This window comes from Panulirus ornatus, chromosome 57 (genome assembly GCF_036320965.1).
Source record: "Panulirus ornatus isolate Po-2019 chromosome 57, ASM3632096v1, whole genome shotgun sequence".
NCBI lineage: Eukaryota > Metazoa > Arthropoda > Malacostraca > Decapoda > Palinuridae > Panulirus > Panulirus ornatus.
This window is the reverse complement of record NC_092280.1, coordinates 30318713-30344611: the sequence shown is the minus strand read 5'-3', so window position 1 is coordinate 30344611 and position 25899 is coordinate 30318713. Positions and strand designations below refer to the sequence as shown.

The 25899-nt window shown below is 41.0% G+C and overlaps 1 protein-coding gene across 4 annotated transcripts in view; it reads right to left on the bottom strand.

The window, feature by feature from the left end:
• Positions 1-1019: 1019 nt before the first annotated feature.
• NAT1 (N-acetyltransferase 1) overlaps positions 1020-25899 on the bottom strand; it is a 65414-nt gene continuing 40534 nt past the window's right edge. For all 4 annotated transcript variants that reach the window (XM_071694985.1, XM_071694988.1, XM_071694989.1 and 1 more), the window contains 5 exons: positions 24794-25015; positions 17549-17800; positions 15769-15955; positions 13282-13403; positions 1020-2312 (listed from right to left, as the gene is read on the bottom strand). In XM_071694985.1, coding sequence (XP_071551086.1) covers positions 2247-2312; positions 13282-13403; positions 15769-15955; positions 17549-17800; positions 24794-25015 — 849 coding nt within the window. In that variant the 3' untranslated portion in view covers positions 1020-2246. The remainder of the gene's footprint in view (positions 2313-13281; positions 13404-15768; positions 15956-17548; positions 17801-24793; positions 25016-25899) is intronic.

Here is a 25899-nt window from a genome sequence, read left to right as displayed (position 1 = left end):
AAAGATAAGCAAATGCATAGTACTAGGAGAAAGGTACAAGACTATGAGACTTGGAAAAACTTAAAATCTACATAAAGTAAAGATTTAAGCATAAAGCAATGTTCAAAATAAGCAGGAACTGGGATGCATGGAGGACACTGCATGCACCACCATGCTGAAAATGAAGCAATGGCATGTTTCTTATTACTGGACTTGCTATACCTCTAGAGAGGTACAGAAATGTAAAAGAAATTATATGGATCAAGCAACTGATATGGAACAAGTTTAGAGCAGAAATGAGAGAAAACCAAAGGCAAAGTAATTTGTGAGAGATGGAGCTAAGAATCCCAAAAGGCTCTGCATGAACCTCTTTGATACACTACCTGGCACACTTGAAAAAGTATCACAAGCATAAGAAACCAAGATGAATGGAAGGTACAGATAATTCATTTTAATAAACATACTTTACAATTAATGCTCAGATGGCTTCACAGGACAGTTTTGAAACAAAAATATAGAGGTTTAAGATGAAAATTAGGCTTTAAATGAGACAATTCCACAATTTTTGTAATGTCTGTTCACTTATGAAACTGTGCAATGGGATTAAATGATGTGAGTTAATGAAATTATAAGAAAGCAGTTTTGAAACAAAAATATAGAGGTTTAAGATGAAAATTAGGCTTTAAATGAGACAATTCCACAATTTTTGTAATGTCTGTTCACTTATGAAACTGTGCAATGGGATTAAATGATGTGAGTTAATGAAATTATAAGAAAGCAAGAAATTAAATTCCCCCCCCCCCCCAAAAAAAAAGAAGGAACAGAGAATTGGGCCAGGTGAGGGTATTCCCTCAAAGGCCCAGTCCTCTGTTCTTAATGCTACCTCGCTAATGCGGGAAATGGCGAACAGTTTGAAAGAAGAAAGAAGAAAAGAAACTAAGCAAACTGTGGGAGGCACAGGTTTGAAGAAAAGCACAAAGTGATACAAAACTTATCATTTATGTTACACATGGATTATACAGCACAAGGCATGAAACAGCTTTTAATTAGACACAACTTTAATGTAATTTGTTTACAATTCGTATAAAATCAAAGGAATACAAACAGAATTTCTGAGTGATATTTATTGGTCAGTGCGACAAATGTGCTACAGCCGCAGGTAATGACAATGAAGTAGTGAAAAAGGCCATCCAAACTCCAAGGTTACTAAATATGGAATGATTTACTTGTCACTCTATGCCTAAGTGTTGAAAAGACATTTTACCCAAGAGTATGGGACTGGAAATTGAAATTCAGGGTTTAACCCAAAGAATGGTTAAAGACCCAAATATCTAACCAAAAAACACTCCTAGGTTGGTTGGGGATATCCAGATAAAAAATCCGACCATACACGCTTCTTTCAATTACACTTGCACACGTACTTAATATCTGAGTACAAAAGGAATCAACCATCTAACAATTGTATTTCTCATAAATAAGAGACAAACCTCAGTCCATTATAATCAACTTCATCTAACATATAACATGTATTTGGTAAAAGAGAGAGAGAGAAGAGGAGAGGAGAGAGGAAAGGAGAATCTAGAATACTTAAAAAAATAACAATGTCACAAAGAAGGCTTAAAAACAGTTAAATATATCAGTGCTGGCTATGTATGTTACTATAAACATCTAGTGATGACAGCTTGAGAAGCAATAAATGGGATTATAAGAGTTTATGTAGCAACTTCATACAACACTAAGGCATCATTTCAGTTTTATAGGATATTTTCCTTTTTTTTTTATTGTCTTTTTTTTCACTGCAACTTTTTTCATCAGCATAAAACATTCTGTATTGGGAACACTTTGTTGTTGACCAACATTCCAAAATCCTGAGCCATCAATGGCTGAAGCTCATTGTTTTCCAATCCCTTTACTTCAAATCCAGCTTCATATTGCCTAATGTATAGTTACCTCATTCCACAGCACTGGTTATAGCCTTGTTCCCAGGAGCTCTGGCTGTCTCTGGCTCAGCAGACACACGCAACAGCAGCAACAGGAGAGAATACAGGATTAATAAATACCCATGAAGCTTTAGAAACAGTACAGTCTCCTCAGAGCAAGGTCTGAAGCCATAGTTCTCATTGCTTTACTTGTAAACTGGTATTGGCATCATCATACCATGGCTCAACAATCTTATCAAATTGTCCGTCTTCCTTGTAACACATCTCTTCACATGTTCACTTCAAGGAATTCTTTGTTCGTTTATCAGTGAAACTTCTACACTCTCATTAGGCATCTTCTTCCTCATCATCATCTTCTTCTGTTTCTTGAAGCCAAGTAAGCCACTGATTTACCTGTAAAATTTACACTATGTAAAGTATGTAACTATTAATATTTTCATTTTTAAAAATCAGCAAACTCCTGGAATGACTTTAAAAACCAGCACTCACAAAAGGCAATAATGATAAATCATCACTTAAGAGTTAATCAAAATTACAAGTCTGACTCATATTTGGATAAACCTATTGAATTCAGTCACATATTCAAACTTATCCTTGAATCACTGAAATCATAAATCTCACAAAGATGGAAAAACTGCACTCTTTAGCATACCAGTAATCAGATACTGAAATTCAGGACAAATGCACAGATGTAAGTAAAGGGAGACATGTAATTCAATTTGACCAATTTGAGTATCGACAAAAGTATTCTACAGTGTACCTGACACTCATCAGTTAGGATAAATATATTTGGAGAAATTGAAGCATACTCACATCACTCTACCTATCTGTTTATATCTATGATGCCTATTCCCTCTGGGAACTCCCTCAAGTGGGTGGCCAAGGCAACAAGTCTTCACAACTGGTGAACTCGTGCCACTCCTTATCCTTTAGGGCCTCACCCTTAACAGGCCACTGGTAAAGGGCAACTCTAACCCCTGTTTTCATAGGATCCTACCTAATGCTCGCATCCACTGTTCTTACCTATTACTTATATCTAATGCTTCTTTCATGTTCTTACCTACTATATCTATTGCTCCTACATCACTCAGATTAATACTATCAACACGAGAAATTTCACTCAGGAACATACTTATGGAAGTGTATATGTGCAAATCAGCTGCATCTTCACACTTTATTATTACAGCAGGAGACTGAAAAAGCTAGATAATGCAGCATAATTTACCATGAAAAAGAAAGTTGTAAAACATGCATTACAGTATAGTTTGGCTGCTCCTTCAAACTTAAACTCAGGATGGGCCTGGATGTGGAAAAGGAGCTGTGGTTTCGGTGCATTACTACATGACAGCTAGAGACTGAGTGTGAACGAATGGGGCCTTTGTTGTCTTTTCCTAGCGCTACCTCGCACACATGAGGGGGAAGGGGGTTGTTATTTCATGTGACGAGGTGGCGATGGGAATGAATAAAGGCAGACAGTATGAATTATGCACATGTGTATATATGTATATGTCTGTGTGTGTATATATATATGTATACGTTGAGATGTATAGGTATGTATGTATGTATGCATGTATGTATGTATGTATGCACTCACTCTTATCCCCTTTGCCTTTGTACAATGACACTATGCACGCATTCCGCCAATCCTCAGGCACCTCACCATGAGTCATACATACATTAAATAACCTTACCAATCAGTCAATGATACAGTCACCCCCTTTTTTAATAAATTCCACTGCAATACCATCCAAACCTGCTGCCTTGCCAGAGTTCATCTTCCGCAAAGGTTTTACTACCTCTTCTCTATTTACCAAATCATTTTCCCTAACCCTCTCACTTTGCACACCACCTTGACCAAAACACCCTATATCTGCCACTCTATCATCAAACACATTCAACAAACCTATAAAATACTCACTCCATCTCCTTCTCAGGGCATCTGAAGCGTCTGGGGTAAACCATGGAAAGCTGTGTAGGTATGTATATTTGTGTGTGTGGACGTATGTATATACATGTGTATGGGGGTGGGTTTGGCCATTTCTTTCGTCTGTTTCCTTGCGCTACCTCGCAAACGCGGGAGACAGCGACAAAAAAAAAAAAAAAAAAAAAAAAAAAAAAAAAAAAAAATATATATATATATATATATATTGTTTATGGATGGGGTTGTTAGGGAGGTAAATGCAAGAGTTTAGGAAAGAGGGGCAAGTATGAAGTCTGTTGGGGATGAGAGAGCTTGGGAAGTGAGTCAGTTGTTGTTCGCTGATGATACAGCGCTGGTGGCTGATTCATGTGAGAAACTGCAGAAGCTGGTGACTGAGTTTGGTAAAGTGTGTGGAAGAAGAAAGTTAAGAGTAAATGTGAATAAGAGCAAGGTTATTAGGTACAGTAGGGTTGAGGGTCAAGTCAATTGGGGGGTGAGTTTAAATGGAGAAAAACTGGAGGAAGTGAAGTGTTTTAGGTATCTGGGAGTGGATCTGGCAGCGGATGGAACCATGGAAGCGGAAGTGGATCATAGGGTGGGGGAGGGGGCGAAAATTCTGGGGGCCTTGAAGAATGTGTGGAAGTCGAGAACATTATCTCGGAAAGCAAAAATGGGTATGTTTGAAGGAATAGTAGTTCCAACAATGTTGTATGGTTGCGAGGCGTGGGCTATGGATAGAGATGTGCGCAGGAGGATGGATGTGCTGGAAATGAGATGTTTGAGGACAATGTGTGGTGTGAGGTGGTTTGATTGAGTGAGTAACGTAAGGGTAAGAGAGATGTGTGGAAATAAAAAGAGCGTGGTTGAGAGAGCAGAAGAGGGTGTTTTGAAGTGGTTTGGGCACATGGAGAGGATGAGTGAGGAAAGATTGACCAAGAGGATATATGTGTCGGAGGTGGAGGGAGCAAGGAGAAGAGGGAGACCAAATTGGAGGTGGAAAGATGGAGTGAAAAAGATTTTGTGTGATCGGGGCCTGAACATGAAGGAGGGTGAAAGGAGGGCAAGGAATAGAGTGAATTGGAGCGATGTGGTATACCGGGGTTGACGTGCTGTCAGTGGATTGAATCAAGGCATGTGAAGCGTCTGGGGTAAACCATGGAAAGCTGTGTAGGTATGTATATTTGCGTGTGTGGACGTATGTATATACATGTGTAAGGGGGTGGGTTGGGCCATTTCTTTCATCTGTTTCCTTGCGCTACCTCGCAAACGCGGGAGACAGCGACAAAGTATATAAAAAAAAAAAAAAAAAAAAAAAAAAAATATATATATATATATATATATATATATATATATATATATATATATATATATATATATATATATATAAGAGTGGGAGGTGGGTTGATTAGAAAGGGTAGTGAGTGGTGGGATGAAGAAGTAAGAGTATTAGTGAAAGAGAAGAGAGAGGCATTTGGACGATTTTTGCAGGGAAAAAATGAAATTGAGTGGGAGACGTATAAAAGAACGAGACAGGAGGTCAAGAGAAAGGTGCAAGAGGTGAAAAAAAAGGGCAAATGAGAGTTGGGGTGAGAGAGTATCATTAAATTTTTGGGAGAATAAAAAGATGTTCTGGAAGGAGGTAAATAAAGTGCGTAAGACAAGGGAGCAAATGGGAACTTCAGTGAAGGGCGCAAATGGGGAGATGATAACAAGTAGTGGTGATGTGAGAAGGAGATGGAGTGAGTATTTTGAAGGTTTGTTGAATGTGTTTGATGATAGAGTGGCAGATATAGGTCAAGAGAAAGGTGCAAGAGGTGAAAAAAAGGGCAAATGAGAGTTGGGGTGAGAGAGTATCATTAAATTTTTGGGAGAATAAAAAGATGTTCTGGAAGGAGGTAAATAAAGTGCGTAAGACAAGGGAGCAAATGGGAACTTCAGTGAAGGGCGCAAATGGGGAGATGATAACAAGTAGTGGTGATGTGAGGAGATGGAGTGAGTATTTTGAAGGTTTGTTGAATGTGTTTGATGATAGAGTGGCAGATATAGGTCAAGAGAAAGGTGCAAGAGGTGAAAAAAAGGGCAAATGAGAGTTGGGGTGAGAGAGTATCATTAAATTTTTGGGAGAATAAAAAGATGTTCTGGAAGGAGGTAAATAAAGTGCGTAAGACAAGGGAGCAAATGGGAACTTCAGTGAAGGGCGCAAATGGGGAGATGGTAACAAGTAGTGGTGATGTGAGAAGGAGATGGAGTGAGTATTTTGAAGGTTTGTTGAATGTGTTTGATGATAGAGTGGCAGATATAGGGTGTTTTGGTCAAGGTGGTGTGCAAAGTGCGAGGGTTAGGGAAAATGAGTTGGTAAACAGAGAAGAGGTAGTAAAAGCTTTGCGGAAGATGAAAGCCGGCAAGGCAGCAGGTTTGGATGGTATTGCAGTGGAATTTATTAAAAAAGGGGGTGACTGTATTGTTGACTGGTTGGTAAGGTTATTTAATGTATGTATGACTCATGGTGAGGTGCCTGAGGATTGGCGGAATGCGTGCATAGTGCCATTGTACAAAGGCAAAGGGGATAAGAGTGAGTGCTCAAATTACAGAGGTATAAGTTTGTTGAGTATTCCTGGCAAATTATATGGGATGGTATTGATTGAGAGGGTGAAGGCATGTACAGAGCATCAGATTGGGGAAGAGCAGTGTGGTTTCAGAAGTGGTAGAGGATGTGTGGATCAGGTGTTTGCTTTGAAGAATGTATGTGAGAAATACTTAGAAAAGCAAATGGATTTGTATGTAGCATTTATGGATCTGGAGAAGGCATATGATAGAGTTGATAGAGATGCTCTGTGGAAGGTATTAAGAATATATGGTGTGGGAGGCAAGTTGTTAAAAGCAGTGAAAAGTTTTTATCGAGGATGTAAGGCATGTGTACGTGTAGGAAGAGAGGAAAGTGATTGGTTCTCAGTGAATGTAGGTTTGCGGCAGGGGTGTGTGATGTCTCCATGGTTGTTTAATTTGTTTATGGATGGGGTTGTTAGGGAGGTGAATGCAAGAGTCCTGGAAAGAGGGGCAAGTATGAAGTCTGTTGGGGATGAGAGAGCTTGGGAAGTGAGTCAGTTGTTGTTCGCTGATGATACAGCGCTGGTGGATGATTCATGTGAGAAACTGCAGAAGCTGGTGACTGAGTTTGGTAAAGTGTGTGGAAGAAGAAAGTTAAGAGTAAATGTGAATAAGAGCAAGGTTATTAGGTACAGTAGGGGTGAGGGTCAAGTCAATTGGGAGGTGAGTTTGAATGGAGAAAAACTGGAGGAAGTGAAGTGTTTTAGATATCTGGGAGTGGATCTGTCAGCGGATGGAACCATGGAAGCGGAAGTGGATCATAGGGTGGGGGAGGGGGCGAAAATTTTGGGAGCCTTGAAAAATGTGTGGAAGTCGAGAACATTATCTCGGAAAGCAAAAGTGGGTATGTTTGAAGGAATAGTGGTTCCAACAATGTTGTATGGTTGCGAGGCGTGGGCTGTGGATAGAGATGTGTGCAGGAGGATGGATGTGCTGGAAATGAGATGTTTGAGGACAATGTGTGGTGTGAGGTGGTTTGAGCGAGTGAGTAACGTAAGGGTAAGAGAGATGTGTGGAAATAAAAAGAGCGTGGTTGAGAGAGCAGAAGAGGGTGTTTTGAAATGGTTTGGGCACATGGAGAGAATGAGTGAGGAAAGATTGACCAAGAGGATATATGTGTCGGAGGTGGAGGGAACGAGGAGAAGAGGGAGACCAAATTGGAGGTGGAAAGATGGAGTGAAAAAGATTTTGTGTGATCGGGGCCTGAACATGCAGGAGGGTGAAAGGAGGGCAAGGAATAGAGTGAATTGGAGCGATGTGGTATACAGGGGTTGACGTGCTGTCAGTGGATTGAATCAAGGCATGTGAAGCGTCTGGGGTAAACCATGGAAAGCTGTGTAGGTATGTATATTTGCGTGTGTGGACGTATGTACATGTGTATGGGGGGGGGGGGCCATTTCTTTCGTCTGTTTCCTTGCGCTACCTCGCAAACGCGGGAGACAGCGACAAAGTATAAAAAAAAAAAAAAAAAAAAAAAAAAAAAAAAAAAAAAAAAAAAATATATTATCCCTGGGGATAGGGGAGAAAGAATACTTCCCACGTATTCCCTGCGTGTCGTAGAAGGCGACTGAAAGAGGAGGGAGCGGGGGGCTGGAAAGAAAGAAATATATACATATATATATAGGGAGGTGAATGCTAGAGTCTTGGCAAGAGTGGCAAGTATGCAGTCTGTTGTGGATGAGAGAGCTTGGGAAGTGAGTCAGTTGTTGTTTGCTGATGATACAGCACTGGTGGCTGATTTGGATGAGAAATTGCAGAAGTTGGTGACCGAGTTTGGTAAAGTGTGTGAAAGAAGAAAGCTGACAGTAAATGTGAATAAGAGCAAGGTTATTAGGTACAGTAGGGTTGAGGGACATGTCATTTGGGAGGTTAGTTTGAATGGAGAAAAACTGGAGGAAGTAAAGTGTTTTAGATATCTGGGAGTGGATTTGGCATCGGATGGAACCATCAAAGCGGAAGTGAATCATAGGGTGGGGGAGGGGGCGAAAGTTCTGGGAGCATTGAAGAATGTGTGGGTGTGGAAGTTGAGATCGATATTTTGGAAAGCAAAAATGGGTATGTTTGAAGGAATGGGGGTTCCAACAGTGCTATATGGTTGTGAGGTGTGGGCAATAGATAGGGTTGTGCAGAGGAGGGTGAATGCATTGGAAATGAGATGTTTCAGGACAATATGTGGTGTGAGGGTTTGATCAAGTAAGTAATGAAAGGGTAAGAGAGATGTGTGGTAATAAAAAGAGTGTGGTTGAGAGAGCAGAAGAGGGTGTATTGAAATGGTTTGGTCACATGAAGAGAATGAGTGAGGAAAGATTGACAAAGAGGATATATGTGTCAGAAGCAGAGGGAATCAGAAGTGGGAGATCAAATTGGAGGTGGAAGGATGGAGTGAAAAAGATTTTGAGCAATCAGGGCCTGAACATACAGGAGGGTGAAAGGTGTGCAAGGAATAGAGTGAATTGGAGCGATGTGGTATACCGGGGTTGACGTGCTGTCAGTGGATTGAATCAAGGCATGTGAAGCGTCTGGGGTAAACCATGGAAAGCTGTGTAGTATGTATATTTGCGTGTGTGGACGTATGTATATACATGTGTATGGGGGTGGGTTGGGCCATTTCTTCATCTGTTTCCTTGCGCTACCTCGCAAACGCGGGAGACAGCGACAAAGTATATAAAAAAAAAAAAAAAAAAAAAAAATATATATATATAATATATATATATATATTATATATATATATATAATATATATATATATATATTATATATATATATATAAGAGTGGGAGGTGGGTTGATTAGAAAGGGTAGTGAGTGGTGGGATGAAGAAGTAAGAGTATTAGTGAAAGAGAAGAGAGAGGCATTTGGACGATTTTTGCAGGGAAAAAATGAAATTGAGTGGGAGACGTATAAAAGAACGAGACAGGAGGTCAAGAGAAAGGTGCAAGAGGTGAAAAAAAAGGGCAAATGAGAGTTGGGGTGAGAGAGTATCATTAAATTTTTGGGAGAATAAAAAGATGTTCTGGAAGGAGGTAAATAAAGTGCGTAAGACAAGGGAGCAAATGGGAACTTCAGTGAAGGGCGCAAATGGGGAGATGATAACAAGTAGTGGTGATGTTAGGAGATGGAGTGAGTATTTTGAAGGTTTGTTGAATGTGTTTGATGATAGAGTGGCAGATATAGGTCAAGAGAAAGGTGCAAGAGGTGAAAAAAAAGGGCAAATGAGAGTTGGGGTGAGAGAGTATCATTAAATTTTTGGGAGAATAAAAAGATGTTCTGGAAGGAGGTAAATAAAGTGCGTAAGACAAGGGAGCAAATGGGAACTTCAGTGAAGGGCGCAAATGGGGAGATGGTAACAAGTAGTGGTGATGTGAGAAGGAGATGGAGTGAGTATTTTGAAGGTTTGTTGAATGTGTTTGATGATAGAGTGGCAGATATAGGGTGTTTTGGTCAAGGTGGTGTGCAAAGTGCGAGGGTTAGGGAAAATGAGTTGGTAAACAGAGAAGAGGTAGTAAAAGCTTTGCGGAAGATGAAAGCCGGCAAGGCAGCAGGTTTGGATGGTATTGCAGTGGAATTTATTAAAAAAGGGGGTGACTGTATTGTTGACTGGTTGGTAAGGTTATTTAATGTATGTATGACTCACGGTGAGGTGCCTGAGGATTGGCGGAATGCGTGCATAGTGCCATTGTACAAAGGCAAAGGGGATAAGAGTGAGTGCTCAAATTACAGAGGTATAAGTTTGTTGAGTATTCCTGGCAAATTATATGGGATGGTATTGATTGAGAGGGTGAAGGCATGTACAGAGCATCAGATTGGGGAAGAGCAGTGTGGTTTCAGAAGTGGTAGAGGATGTGTGGATCAGGTGTTTGCTTTGAAGAATGTATGTGAGAAATACTTAGAAAAGCAAATGGATTTGTATGTAGCATTTATGGATCTGGAGAAGGCATATGATAGAGTTGATAGAGATGCTCTGTGGAAGGTATTAAGAATATATGGTGTGGGAGGCAAGTTGTTAGAAGCAGTGAAAAGTTTTTATCGAGGATGTAAGGCATGTGTACGTGTAGGAAGAGAGGAAAGTGATTGGTTCTCAGTGAATGTAGGTTTGCGGCAGGGGTGTGTGATGTCTCCATGGTTGTTTAATTTGTTTATGGATGGGGTTGTTAGGGAGGTGAATGCAAGAGTTTTGGAAAGAGGGGCAAGTATGAAGTCTGTTGGGGATGAGAGAGCTTGGGAAGTGAGTCAGTTGTTGTTCGCTGATGATACAGCGCTGGTGGCTGATTCATGTGAGAAACTGCAGAAGCTGGTAACTGAGTTTGGTAAAGTGTGTGAAAGAAGAAAGTTAAGAGTAAATGTGAATAAGAGCAAGGTTATTAGGTACAGTAGGGTTGAGGGTCAATTCAATTGGGAGGTGAGTTTGAATGGAGAAAAACTGGAGGAAGTGAAGTGTTTTAGATATCTGGGAGTGGATCTGGCAGCGGATGGAACCATGGAAGCGGAAGTGGATCATAGGGTGGGGGAGGGGGTGAAAATTCTGGGAGCCTTGAAGAATGTGTGGAAGTCGAGAACATTATCTCGGAAAGCAAAAATGGGTATGTTTGAAGGAATAGTGGTTCCAACAATGTTGTATGGTTGCGAGGCGTGGACTATGGATAGAGTTGTGCGCAGGAGGATGGATGTGCTGGAAATGAGATGTTTGAGGACAATGTGTGGTGTGAGGTGGTTTGATCGAGTAAGTAACGTAAGGGTAAGAGAGATGTGTGGAAATAAAAAGAGCGTGGTTGAGAGCAGAAGAGGGTGTTTTGAAATGGTTTGGTCACATGGAGAGAATGAGTGAGGAAAGATTGACCAAGAGGATATATGTGTCGGAGGTGGAGGGAACGAGGAGAAGAGGGAGACCAAATTGGAGGTGGAAAGATGGAGTGAAAAAGATTTTGTGTGATCGGGGCCTGAACATGCAGGAGGGTGAAAGGAGAGCAAAGAATAGAGTGAATTGGAGCGATGTGGTATACCGGGGTTGACGTGCTGTCAGTGGATTGAATCAAGGCATGTGTATGGGGGTGGGTTGGGCAATTTCTTTCGTCTGTTTCCTTGCGCTACCTCGCAAACGCGGGAGACAGCAAAAAAAAAAAAAAAAAAAAAAATATATATATATATATATATATAATATATATATATATATATATATTATCCCTGGGGATAGGGGAGAAAGAATACTTCCCACGTATTCCCTGCGTGTCGTAGAAGGCGACTAAAAGAGGAGGGAGCGGGGGGCTGGAAAGAAAGAAATATATGCATATATATATAGGGAGGTGAATGCTAGAGTCTTGGCAAGAGTGGCAAGTATGCAGTCTGTTGTGGATGAGAGAGCTTGGGAAGTGAGTCAGTTGTTGTTTGCTGATGATACAGCACTGGTGGCTGATTTGGATGAGAAATTGCAGAAGTTGGTGACCGAGTTTGGTAAAGTGTGTGAAAGAAGAAAGCTGACAGTAAATGTGAATAAGAGCAAGGTTATTAGGTACAGTAGGGTTGAGGGACATGTCAATTGGGAGGTTAGTTTGAATGGAGAAAAACTGGAGGAAGTAAAGTGTTTTAGATATCTGGGAGTGGATTTGGCATCGGATGGAACCATCAAAGCGGAAGTGAATCATAGGGTGGGGGAGGGGGCGAAAGTTCTGGGAGCATTGAAGAATGTGTGGGTGTGGAAGTCGAGATCGATATTTTGGAAAGCAAAAATGGGTATGTTTGAAGGAATGGGGGTTCCAACAGTGCTATATGGTTGTGAGGTGTGGGCAATAGATAGGGTTGTGCAGAGGAGGGTGAATGCATTGGAAATGAGATGTTTCAGGACAATATGTGGTGTGAGGGTTTGATCAAGTAAGTAATGAAAGGGTAAGAGAGATGTGTGGTAATAAAAAGAGTGTGGTTGAGAGAGCAGAAGAGGGTGTATTGAAATGGTTTGGTCACATGAAGAGAATGAGTGAGGAAAGATTGACAAAGAGGATATATGTGTCAGAAGCAGAGGGAATCAGAAGTGGGAGATCAAATTGGAGGTGGAAGGATGGAGTGAAAAAGATTTTGAGCAATCAGGGCCTGAACATACAGGAGGGTGAAAGGTGTGCAAGGAATAGAGTGAATTGGAACGATGTGGTATACCAGGGTTGACGTGCTGTCAATGGATTGAACCAGGGTATGTGAAGCGTCTGGGGTAAACCATGGAAAGTTTTGTGGGGCCTGGATGTGGAGGGGGAGCTGTGGTTTTGGTGCATTACACACAGTTAGAGACTGAGGGAGAACGAATGTGGCCTTTGTCTTTTCCTAGCACTACCTCGAGAGCAAGTGGGGGAGGGGGGTGCCGTTTCATGTATGGTGGGATAGCGACGGGAATGGATGAAGGCAGCAAGTATGAATATGTACATGTGTATATATGTATATGCCTGTGTATATACAAGTATGTAAACGTTGAAATGTATAGGTATGTATATGTGCATGTGTGGACATTTATGTATATGCATGTGTATGTGAGTGGGTTGGGCCATTCTTTTGCCTGTTTCCTTGTCCTACCTCACTAACGCAGGAGATGGCGATTAAGGTAGCACTAGGAAAAGACATCAAAGGCAGCATTCGTTTACACTCATTCTCTAGCTGTCATGTGTAATGCACCAAAACCACAGCACCATTTCTACATCCAAGCCCAACAAAACTTTCTTCATGAATATGATTTCGCTTGAAAATGCATAAAACTAAAATTGTATTCATTACTAAAATAAAAAAGCTATGTAATTCATTAAATAAGCAAGGCCTAAAAAGAATCAATCCATTCAACCTTGTCGGTGAGTGGGCATTACCTGGAAGAGTGCCTTTCCCTTGCCAGGGTAGTCCTGGCTTAAATCCTCCTTCCAGGTCAGGAAGGCATCCTCTTCAACAATCTCCAAATCGTAGAGATTCATAAACCACCGCAGCAACATACCTGATCATAAGAGACAGAGAACAATTAGAACAAAATTTTTAAGGATACTTGGTTGTACACAATGTCATTTCTGTTGAAAACAGGTGTGTGTGTTTTGGGGGGTTTGGTATGCGAGAAAGTTGTTAAAATGAGAAATGCATTCTGAAATTCTGCACTGGGCACTACTGTATGCACACTGAGTATTGTGTAATTATTTGCATTTTCCAAGGATCAAACACAAAATTTCTTAAAATTCTGTATGTGTAGATCATTTAAGTACCTATCTGTACTATACGAGAAGGATGAATTTTACACTCATGGGACCCTATCTCTTCAACATTCTCTACAAAACTTACATTTCAGTATGCTGTCTGCAATCACTGTGCACTCAGTCATTTTATTCCACTCACCTAATTTTACACTTGTGAGGTCCATCTCTTGAACAATCTATACAATCATACAACTCTGAATTTATGTATACTGTCTGCATTAACCCTGGTACTTTATTCCATTCATCTATTACTCTTCAAAAATATAAAAGTACTTCTTTACATCTATTCTAACAAGTTCCTTGCTTTACTTATTACTACGTCCTCTGGCTGTCCTAACCTTACATCTTTTGAAGAACTTTAACAGTCTACATCAAGAATCTAGTTTAAAATTTCATAGGTAGTGATCAGGTTATCCCTCACCCTTCTCTTTTCCAATGAAGGCAACTTTAAGGTTTCTAGCCTTTCCTGTAACTGGGCTACCTTAACTCTGGTGCCATCTTTGTTGCTTGTCTCTTCACCTTTTCTATTTGCTCTTTGAGCTTCTTTTGATGAGACTAAACTTTAGAAAAATATTTTAGTTTTGCCCTTTGTAAGATATGAACTGCTTATAGAGGATTTCCTTATCCTTACACCAGAAGGTCATTCTAATATTTGCCAGAAGAGCAAACAGTTTGTCTTCTTTACTATTCCCCTAATGTGGGACTTTAAGGACAGTTTAGGGAAAATGTCAACTCTCAAGTCCTCAAACCTAATTTCCGCTAAATAATAACCATAAGGAGGGCTTTTTTCATTCTGACCCATACTCATTATTCTATATTTGTTCAGTTGAATTTTAAGAATGTACCTGACCAACTTTTGAGTCTGTTTCATGGGCTATGGGTTCGGTGCAATATACATGACAAAGCACAGATGTGAGAAAACGAAGTCATTTCTTCATCTGTTTCTTGTGCTGCCTTTTGCATGTGTGTGTGTATATTCTCGATGAAGTAGCACTAGGAACAAGCATTGACCTCATTCAAAAACATCCACTCTTTAGCTGTTGTGTCTAAAATACTGAGACTAGAGAATACCACATGCAACCAAGCCCCACAAATTAACCCATAATACACCTTGACTGCTCCACATGTCCTGGTTCAGCCCACTGACAGCATATCACCCTCTCTATACCTAATTGATGAAATTCATTCTATCAAATGCATGTCTCACCCTCCAGTATCTTCACCCACTTTCTCAAAAGCAAACATAACATTACAAACCACAAAGAAGAAATGTCTGAGTAATTGGCTGTTTATATCCCTCCTGTAATGGCCTAATAAACTATAAACATACCCCCACCCATTCTTGAGCCGTACACAACATAATTGCCTCCTTGTACATCCCTAATAGTTTTTTCCTTTCACAATATGTTTGCATTATACTTTTACAAAAATGCCAAACAAACTATTCACTTTTTCTATTGTGTAACGTGTTGCATAGACTGAGGAGGACCTATTTTGGAGCATGTATGTCCCATATCTATGCATGAAAATTATGCCTGTTTCCAGGCCTAATTGCATGCTATATCAACCTAATTACAATGCAATTGATGTTTACTTGTCAAGGCGTAATACCACTCAAATAATACTCATTTTTTAAGTATCTTTTACATGACGACTTTTATATTTTGTGTTTTTACCTGTTGAGAGAGAGAATGGTGCAGTGAAAAAGACAATGTAAAGCAATGACTAGGTCTCAAATGTAAATAATAGCATCTTACATACAGAAGTGGTACAACTGGAGACATGTCACACCTGAGAATTAGTGTGTAATGTGAACTGGAAAGCACTTTTACAAGTATGGAAGTACATTTTTACTTAAACACATTATGCATGGGTAGAGGATGCATGCAAGCAATATTCCAAGACTTTATGTACCTATTCCATCCCATTTAACTGGGAATGAAGTACTGATGATAATACAAATACACAGACACACTGATGATAATACAAATACACAGACACACAAAATATATCAACACCGACTTACAGTCATGCAAGCTAGAAAAGGGTTGGCATATCAAATTCCCTGGGGGAAACTTACTATCCAAAAATTCCCTAGCCGTTTCAAATACATACCTTTGGGGAAGTTGTGAGTGTATGTGAAGACCTGCAGTGCATAAACAGCAATGACCTGAAGCTGTAAATCGACATGTAGAAAAGCCTGTAATACAGGCTTAAACTTGGCTAAAAGTTCCTGTTCTTGTTCAGTAACAAGCTTCTCTGGGATGACAGTTGGGTCAGATCCAGAAGCTAAAGTGGTTTCCTGAAGAAAGAGATAGAAAATAGCATATCATTACAAATGTTTCATGCACGTGATGATAATTCAAGACTAAGTACCTAAGTATTATTCTTTTTTTTCTTTCTTTCTTTCAAACTATTCGCCATTTCCCGCATTAGCGAGGTAGCGTTAAGAGAGGACTGGGCCTTTGAGGGAATACCCTCACCTGGCCCAATTCTCTGTTCCTTCTTTTGGAAAATTAAAAAAAAACGAGAGGGGAGGATTTCCAGCCCCCCGCTCCCTTCCCTTTTAGTCGCCTTCTACGACACGCAGGGAATACGTGGGAAGTATTCTTTCTCCCCTATCCCCAGGGACAATTTTTTGAGAAATATACATACCTATACATTACAATGTACACATATATATACACATAGAGACACATACATATATACCCATGCACACAATTCACACAGTCTGTCTTTATTCATTCCCATCGCCACCTCACCACACATGGAATACCATCCCCCTCTCCCCTCATGTGTGCGAGGTAGCACTAGGAAAAGACAACAAAGGCCCCATTCGTTCACACTCAGTCTCTAGCTGTCATGTAATAATGCCTGAAACCACAGCTCCCTTTGCACATCCAGGCCCCACACAACTTTCCATGGTTTACCCCAGACGCTTCACATGCCCTGATTCAATCCACTGACAGCACGTCAACCCTGGTATACCACATCGATCCAATTCACTCTATTCCTTGCCCTCCTTTCACCCTCCTGCATGTTCAGGCCCCGATCACACAAAATCTTTCTCACTCCATCTTTCCACCTCCAATTTGGTCTCACACTTCTCGTTCCCTCCACCTCCGACACATATATCCTCTTGGTCAATCTTTCCTCACTCATCCTCTCCATGTGCCCAAACCACTTCAAAACACCCTCTTCTGCTCTCTCAACCACGCTCTTTTTATTTCCACACATCTCTCTTACCCTTACGTTACTCACTCGATCAAACCACCTCACACCACACATTGTCCTCAAACATCTCATTTCCAGCACATCCATCCTCCTGCGCACAACTCTATCCATAGCCCACGCCTCGCAACCATACAACATTGTTGGAACCACTATTCCTTCAAACATACCCATTTTTGCTTTCCGAGATAATAATATATATAATATATATATCTTAAACTGGGAGAGGGTGGCAGATTTTGAGGGATGGAGTGGATAACTAAACTGAGTAAGACTTTACAAGGTAACACAAAATTTTGCTGGAGTAATGGAATTTAGCAAGTCACACTGACATACTAGTATGAAAAACTGGCTCTTCTTTTGTTGGGCAAAGTTAGAAATAAGAATAAAGTATAAAACTCAGTAGAAAATAAATTTCAAAGATATTCTGGTGGGTGGAAAAATGAATCCAAGATGTAATACAATGAGTGTAAGTGATCGTCAAAACAAAAGAGGCCAGAAGGTAAATCTGAAATGGTAAAGATAATTAGAAGGATTATGTAGCTCTGAGGAGTGTTCAGCATTTCATAATGATAGAGATTAAGAGGGTTGAGAAAGAGCAAGCTCCAGGGAGATAGCACTTTGTAGATACAAAAAATAAGTTAAGTAGTAATCTGCTTCTTACCTGTGTTATGTACTTGACCAAGACTGTCATTAAAGCATTTATAAATCCTGGGTCAGTATGATGTTCCACATCCAGTGTGTCCTTGATATATTTGTAAAATGTGTGTGGCGTCGGGTCAGCAATGAGGGCTCGCCATAAATCAGACTGGATTCTTAAAAGTGGTAGGAGGAAGGAAAGATCACGGTCTTCAAGAAGGTCCGCCAATTTTTCCTTTGTACGATCTGATTCAGGCAGCAAGTTGAGGAGGTTCACCTGTTGAAAACTGAACTTCAACATATGTGCACATTTTTCAAGTAACCTGGTATTCTTATCATCAACAAAAGATATATTTCCTACAAACAGAAATAACAGAGAAGCCTTCTGGAAGGAGCTATGGATATATGGGGTTAATGGAAAGTTACTATATCCAGTGAGGGATTCTACCTGGAAAGTAAAGCATGTGTGCGCGTAGGAAGGAAAGAGAGTGAATCCAAGTGAAGGTCTGACGGTATCAAAGATTTTTTTTTAATATTAACTGCAACAGCACGAGCACCTTTAAGGCCTAATCAAAGCCTCTCGATCAATACCCTCCTATACAAATTTTTAGATATTCAAAAAACATATACCTTTGTAGCTTGAACACTCACCAATATCCCCCTTGCCTTTACAAACAGCACTATCTATGCATTCCTCCAATCCTGAGGCAACTCACCATGATCAATGTTTACCCTGAAAATCCTCATCAACCAACCAAAAAACACAATTACTTTCTTCCTTAATAAATTCAACTGCAATACCATCCACCTCAGTTGCCGTGCCACATTATGTCGTACATAAGCCTTTCACCACTCCTTCCCACTTCATCAAACCACTCTCCAACAATCTCTCACTTCTCATACTACCCCAGACTACACACCCTACATCAGCCATCTTAATATCAAACATCCCTTCAAAATACTCACTTCATTACTCCTGATACCACTTCCCTTTTTGCCCCTTCACCAATGCCCCGATTTGTTCTCATTTTTGCACATTATCAACTGCCATCCAAAATTACTTTTTCTCCCTAGTTTCATAATAATCACTTACTCGGACTCTCATTTGCCCTGATTTCAACCCCTGTACTTTTCTCTTGACCTCCTTCCACTTTCCCTTATACTTCCTTCAATCATTTGCACTCCTTCCCTGTAAATATTACCTAAATGCCTCTCTTTTTCACAAGCAACTTTACTTCTTCATCCCACCATTCACTACCCTTAATAATCTGCCTGCTTCCTACCCTTCATATGCCACATGCATTCTTGCACATGCCAGCACTGTTTCCCTAAATACCTCCCACTCCTTACCCAAACCCCTTGCTCTTTTTACTCTCACCTCTTTCCATTCTATTCTACATACCTCCAGGCATTTCTTCACACAAGTCTCTTTTCAAAGCTCACTTACCCTCAGAACTCTTTTCCATCCAATACTGCCTCCTTGCTTCCAAAAACCTCTGCAAATCTTCACCATTGCCTCTACAAGAAAATGATCAGACATCCCACCAGCTGCCCCTCTTGGAACATGCACATCCAAAAGTCCCTCTTTTACACACCTATCAATAAAAATGTAATCCAGAAATGCCTGCTGACCACCACTCCCAAATCTCCTTGTTCCATCCACTTCTGACAAACATATCGACTTGTATATGTACAGGGGCATTTATGTATATATGTGTATAAGAGTGGATAGGTCATTCTTCGTCTGTTTCCTGATGCTACTTCACTCACACTGGAAACAGTGATTATGTATAATAAATAAAGCAGGGAGTAGCGATGCTGTTTTCTTTGGGGCAGGGTAATGCCAGGAATAAATGAAGGCAAGCAAGTATAAATATGTCTGAGTGCGTGTGTGTGTGTGTGTGTGTTGATATATGTGCATATATGGGCTTTTATGTATATGTATGTGTATATGAGATGATGGGCCATTCTTCGTCTGTTTCCTGGCACTACCTCGCTGATGCAGGAAATAGCAATTATGTTTTTTCTTTTTTTTTTTTTGTCGGTCTCCCGCGTTTGCAAGGTAGCGCAAGGAAACAGACGAAAGAAATGGCCCAACCCACCCCCATACACATGTATATACATACGTCCACACACGCAAATATACATACCTACACAGCTTTCCATGGTTTACCCCAGACGCTTCACATGCCCCGATTCAATCCACTGACAGCACATCAACCCCGGTATACCACATCACTCCAATTCACTCTATTCCTTGCCCTCCTTTCACCCTCCTGCATGTTCAGGCCCCGATCACACAAAATCTTTTTCACTCCATCTTTCCACCTCCAATTTGGTCTCCCTCTTCTCCTCGTTCCCTCCACCTCCGACACATATATCCTCTTGGTCAATCTTTCCTCACTCATTCTCTCCATGTGCCCAAACCATTTCAAAACACCCTCTTCTGCTCTCTCAACCACGCTCTTTTTATTTCCACACATCTCTCTTACCCTTACGTTACTTACTCGATCAAACCACCTCACACCACACATTGTCCTCAAACATCTCATTTCCAGCACATCCATCCTCCTGCGCACAACTCTATCCATAGCCCACGCCTCGCAACCATACAACATTGTTGGAACCACTATTCCTTCAAACATACCCATTTTTGCTTTCCGAGATAATGTTCTCGACTTCCACACATTCTTCAAGGCTCCCAGAATTTTTGCCCCCTCCCCCACCCTATGATCCACTTCCGCTTCCATGGTTCCATCCGCTGCCAGATCCACTCCCAGATATCTAAAACACTTCACTTCCTCCAGTTTTTCTCCATTCAAACTCACCTCCCAATTGACTTGACCCTCAACCCTACTGTACCTAATAACCTTGCTCTTATTCACATTTACTCTTAACTTTCTTCTTTCACACACTTTACCAAACTCAGTCACCAGCTTCTGCAGTTTCTCACATGAATCAGCCACCAGCGCTCTATCAGCGAACAACAACTGACTCACTTCCCAAGCTCTCTCTCATCCCCAACAGACTTCATACTTGCCCCTCTTTCCAAAACTCTTGCATTCACCTCCCTAACAACCCCATCCATAAACAAATTAAACAACCATGGAGACATCACACACCCCTGCCGCAAACCTACATTCACTGAGAACCAATCACTTTCCTCTCTTCCTACACGTACACATGCCTTACATCCTCGATAAAAACTTTTCACTGCTTCTAACAACTTGCCTCCCACACCATATATTCTTAATACCTTCCACAGAGCATCTCTATCAACTCTATCATATGCCTTCTCCAGATCCATAAATGCTACATACAAATCCATTTGCTTTTCTAAGTATCTCTCACATACATTCTTCAAAGCAAACACCTGATCCACACATCCTCTACCACTTCTGAAACCACACTGCTCTTCCCCAATCTGATGCTCTGTACATGCCTTCACCCTCTCAATCAATACCCTCCCATATAATTTGCCAGGAATACTCAACAAACTTATACCTCTGTAATTTGAGCACTCACTCTTATCCCCTTTGCCTTTGTACAATGGCACTATGCACGCATTCCGCCAATCCTCAGGCACCTCACCGTGAGTCATACATACATTAAATAACCTTACCAACCAGTCAACAATACAGTCACCCCCTTTTTTAATAAATTCCACTGCAATACCATCCAAACCTGCTACCTTGCCGGCTTTCATCTTCCGCAAAGCTTTTACTACCTCTTCTCTGTTTACCAAATCATTTTCCCTAACCCTCTCACTTTGCACACCACCTCGACCAAAACACCCTATATCTGCCACTCTATCATCAAACACATTCAACAAACCTTCAAAATACTCACTCCATCTCCTTCTCACATCACCACTACTTGTTATCACCTCCCCATTTGCGCCCTTCACTGAAGTTCCCATTTGCTCCCTTGTCTTACGCACTTTATTTACCTCCTTCCAGAACATCTTTTTATTCTCCTTAAAATTTAATGATACTCTCTCACCCCAACTCTCATTTGCCCTTTTTTTCACCTCTTGCACCTTTCTCTTGACCTCCTGTCTCTTTCTTTTATACGTCTCCCACTCAATTGCATTTTTTCCCTGCAAAAATCGTCCAAATGCCTCTCTCTTCTCTTTCACTAATACTCTTACTTCTTCATCCCACCACTCACTACCCTTTCTAATCAACCCACCTCCCACTCTTCTCATGCCACAAGCATCTTTTGCGCAATCCATCACTGATTCCCTAAATACATCCCATTCCTCCCCCACTCCCCTTACTTCCATTGTTCTCACCTTTTTCCATTCTGTACTCAGTCTCTCCTGGTACTTCCTCACACAAGTCTCCTTCCCAAGCACACTTACTCTCACCACCCTCTTCACCCCAACATTCACTCTTTTTTTCTGAAAACCCATACAAATCTTCACCTTAGCCTCCACAAGATAATGATCAGACATCCCTCCAGTTGCACCTCTCAGAACATTAACATCCAAAAGTCTCTCTTTCGCGCGCCTGTCAATTAACATGTAATCCAATAACGCTCTCTGGCCATCTCTCCTACTTACATAAGTATACTTATGTATATCTCGCTTTTTAAACCAGGTATTCCCAATCATCAGTCCTTTTTCAGCACATAAATCTACAAGCTCTTCACCATTTCCATTTACAACACTGAACACCCCATGTATACCAATTATTCCCTCAACTGCCACATTACTCACCTTTGCATTCAAATCACCCATCACTATAACCCGGTCTCGAGCATCAAAACCACTAACACACTCATTCAGCTGCTCCCAAAACACTTGCCTCTCATGATCTTTCTTCTCATGCCCAGGTGCATATGCACCAATAATCACCCATCTCTCTCCATCAACTTTCAGTTTTACCCATATTAATCGAGAATTTACTTTCTTACATTCTATCACATACTCCCACAACTCCTGTTTCAGGAGTACTGCTACTCCTTCCCTTGCTCTTGTCCTCTCACTAACCCCTGACTTTACTCCCAAGACATTCCCAAACCACTCTTCCCCTTCACCATTGAGCTTCGTTTCACTCAGAGCCAAAACATCCAGGTTCCTTTCCTCAAACATACTACCTATCTCTCCTTTTTTCACATCTTGGTTACATCCACACACATTTAGGCACCCCAATCTGAGCCTTCGAGGAGGATGAGCACTCCCCGCGTGACTCCTTCTGTTTCCCATTTTAGAAAGTTAAAAAATACAAGGAGGGGAGGATTTCTGGCCCCCCGCTCCTGTCCCCTCTAGTCGCTTTCTACGACACGCAATTATGTATAAAATGTTTATGTTCTCTTTTCATTATATTCGCTATTTCCTGCATTAGCAATGTAGCATTAAGAACAGAGGACTGAGCCTAAGAGGGAAAATCTTCAATTGGCCCCCTTCTCTGCTCCTTCTTTTGGAAAAGTAAATCTAGAGAGGAGGATTTCCAGCCCTGCCTCTCCCTCCCCTTTTAGCTGCCTCTTATGACAAGCAGGGAGTACATGGGTGTGTTGAAATGGTTTGGATACATGGAGAGAAAAAGAGAGGAAAGATTGACAAACAGGATATATGTGTCAGAGGTGGAGCGAACAAGAAGTGGGAGACATAATTGGAGGTGGAGGAATGGAGCGAAAAAGATATTCGAGTGATCCAAGCCTGAACATACAGGAGGGTGAAAGGCGTGCAAGGAATAGAGTGAATTGGAACAATGTGGTGTACTGGGGTCAACATGCTGTCAATGGACTGAACCAGGGCACGTGAAGCTCTGAGGTAAACCATGGAAAGGTCTGTGGGGCCTGGATGTGGATAGGGAGCTGTGGTTTTGGTGCATTACATAACAGTTAGAAACTATGAAAAAATATGACCCTTTCGTCTGTATTCCTCACTACCTCGCTGAAGCAGGGGATAGCAATGCTGTTTTCGTGTTGGGCAGGGAGGCGACAGGAATGGATGAAGGCAAGCATGAATATGTACATGTGTATGTATGTAATGTCTGTGTATATGTTGATATGTAATGTATGTATATATGCATATATGGGCGTTTACGATGTGGGGAAACAGCATTTTTTTAATAATATTAAAGTATTTTATCTATCATACTTAATTGCCGTCTCCCATGTCAGCAAGACAGCACAAGGAAACAGACAAAAGAATGGCCCAATCCACCCACATACACATGTATATACATAAAACACCCACATATACATACCTATACATTTCAACGTATACATACATATACATACATAGACATTTATTTATATTTATCATACTTAGTCACTGTCTCCCACGTCAGCAAGGCAGTGCAAGGAAACAGACATAAGAATGGCCCAACCCACCCACATACACATGTATGTACATAAATGCCCACACACGCACATATACATACCAATACACTTCAACGTATACATACATACACAAACACAGGCATATACATACACAAGTACATATTCATATTTGCTGCCTCCATCCATTCCCGTCACCACCCCACCACACATGAAACAGCAACCCCCCCTCCCCTTGCGTGAGCACGAGGTAGTGCTAGGACGACAAAAAGCCACATTCACCCACACCGTCTCCAGCTGTCATGTGCAATGCACCGACACATACATATATATACACAATGGGAACTTATTGAGTTTCATTTTCCTCGTGGATTCATAGGAATATATACACATGTACATATTCATACTTGCTGCCTTCATCCATTCCCATCGCCACCCTGCCACACATGAAAATAGCATCCCCCCTCCCCCTGCAAGGTTGTGCTAGGAAAAGACAAAAAAGGCCACATTTGTTCACACAGTCTCTAGCTGTCACGTGTAATGCACCAAAACCACAGCTCCCTATCTACATCCAGGCCCCACAGAGAAAGAGGGTGAAAGGGATGCATGGGACAATATACAATTGGAGGGATGTGATATACATGGGGTGATGTGCTTTTAATGGACTGAACTAGGGATTATGAAGCTGCCTGAAAAGCCAAAGAAAGGTCTATGGTGCCTGGTTGTAGCAGGGGTCTGTGGCTTTGGTGCATTACACAAGACAGGTAGAGAATGGATGCAAGTAAATCAGGCTTTTTCTTCATCTGTATCTACACATTTCTGCTCCTCTGAAACATGTCTTATCTTTGTTAAAAATATCTTTCAATAATCTGAGAACCAATGCACTAACAGTACATTTTACAACACTTTTCATGGTACATTTTCATATTAGTCCTAATGCATTACCCTTTCCCTAGTACTTGTTTCTGCAATCAAAACTTACCTTGCTTTCATTGAATGTTTGAGTAAGAGCTGATTTTCCCTGAAGTTTGTGCAAGGTCTGGAGAGTGAGCAGGAAAAGTGGGAAGTGCTGCCCCCCCTCTAAAGGTTCAGCAACGTCAGCCAGGGCCAGAGTTCCTGATCCTACCAAATAACCGAGGATCCCAGCCATGTGGGACTTAACCCGAGGGATGTCAGTAACTAGGTCATCTAGCTTACCAAGAACCTATTAGAAAAGAGTGCGGCAAATGGTCATTATTGTTGCATAAAATATATTCAAGAATTCAACGAGACAAACAAGCTATCTTATACAAATGCACAAAAAATCATCAAATGCACTAGAAAATATCAAACAAATCACAATTTAAGCATGTAATCACCAAAATTTAAGCAGAGCAAATATCTTACTTTTGATACCCTTTTACTTCATACCTTTGAACCGTTTCATTTCAAACTTTTACTGTTATTACCTATATGTGCCATATAAGCTGTGAGGCCCCATCTCAACCTTTCTGTCATACTTATATAAAAGTACTTCCTTACTTCTTTTCTTAAGACATCTCCCTTCTGTTCTTCAGCATTCAGGAACCAAGACCCAGATCCATACAACACTGTCTGGACCACTATACCTTCAAACACACTCATCTTTGACCTGACAGACATTGACCTCTTCTAAATACGATCCTCAATTCATCCAAGCCCTCAACCCTATCTACCCAAAAACTCACTTCACCCCTTCCCTTGGTTCCATATACTACCATGTCCATTCCCAAGCACCTAAAGTATCATGCTTTAACCAGGTCTTAACAATTCAAACTTGCACTATACCATCCTGGCTTGTTCTCATCTGTTACTCTAAACTTTCTCTGGTCTCACACTCTCCCAAACTCTGACACCAGCTTCTGGAATTTCTCAGTTGTCTGTCACCTGACAATAAATATCCGCAAATAGCACCTGGTTCACCTTCCATAACTGCCATCACTCCCATATGCCATGGGTGTGTGTGTTGCTATTTCATGTGTGGCAGGGTGGCGACGGGAATGGATAAAGGCAGGAAATATGAATATATACATGTGTATATATGCCTATGTCTGTGTATGTATATGTATA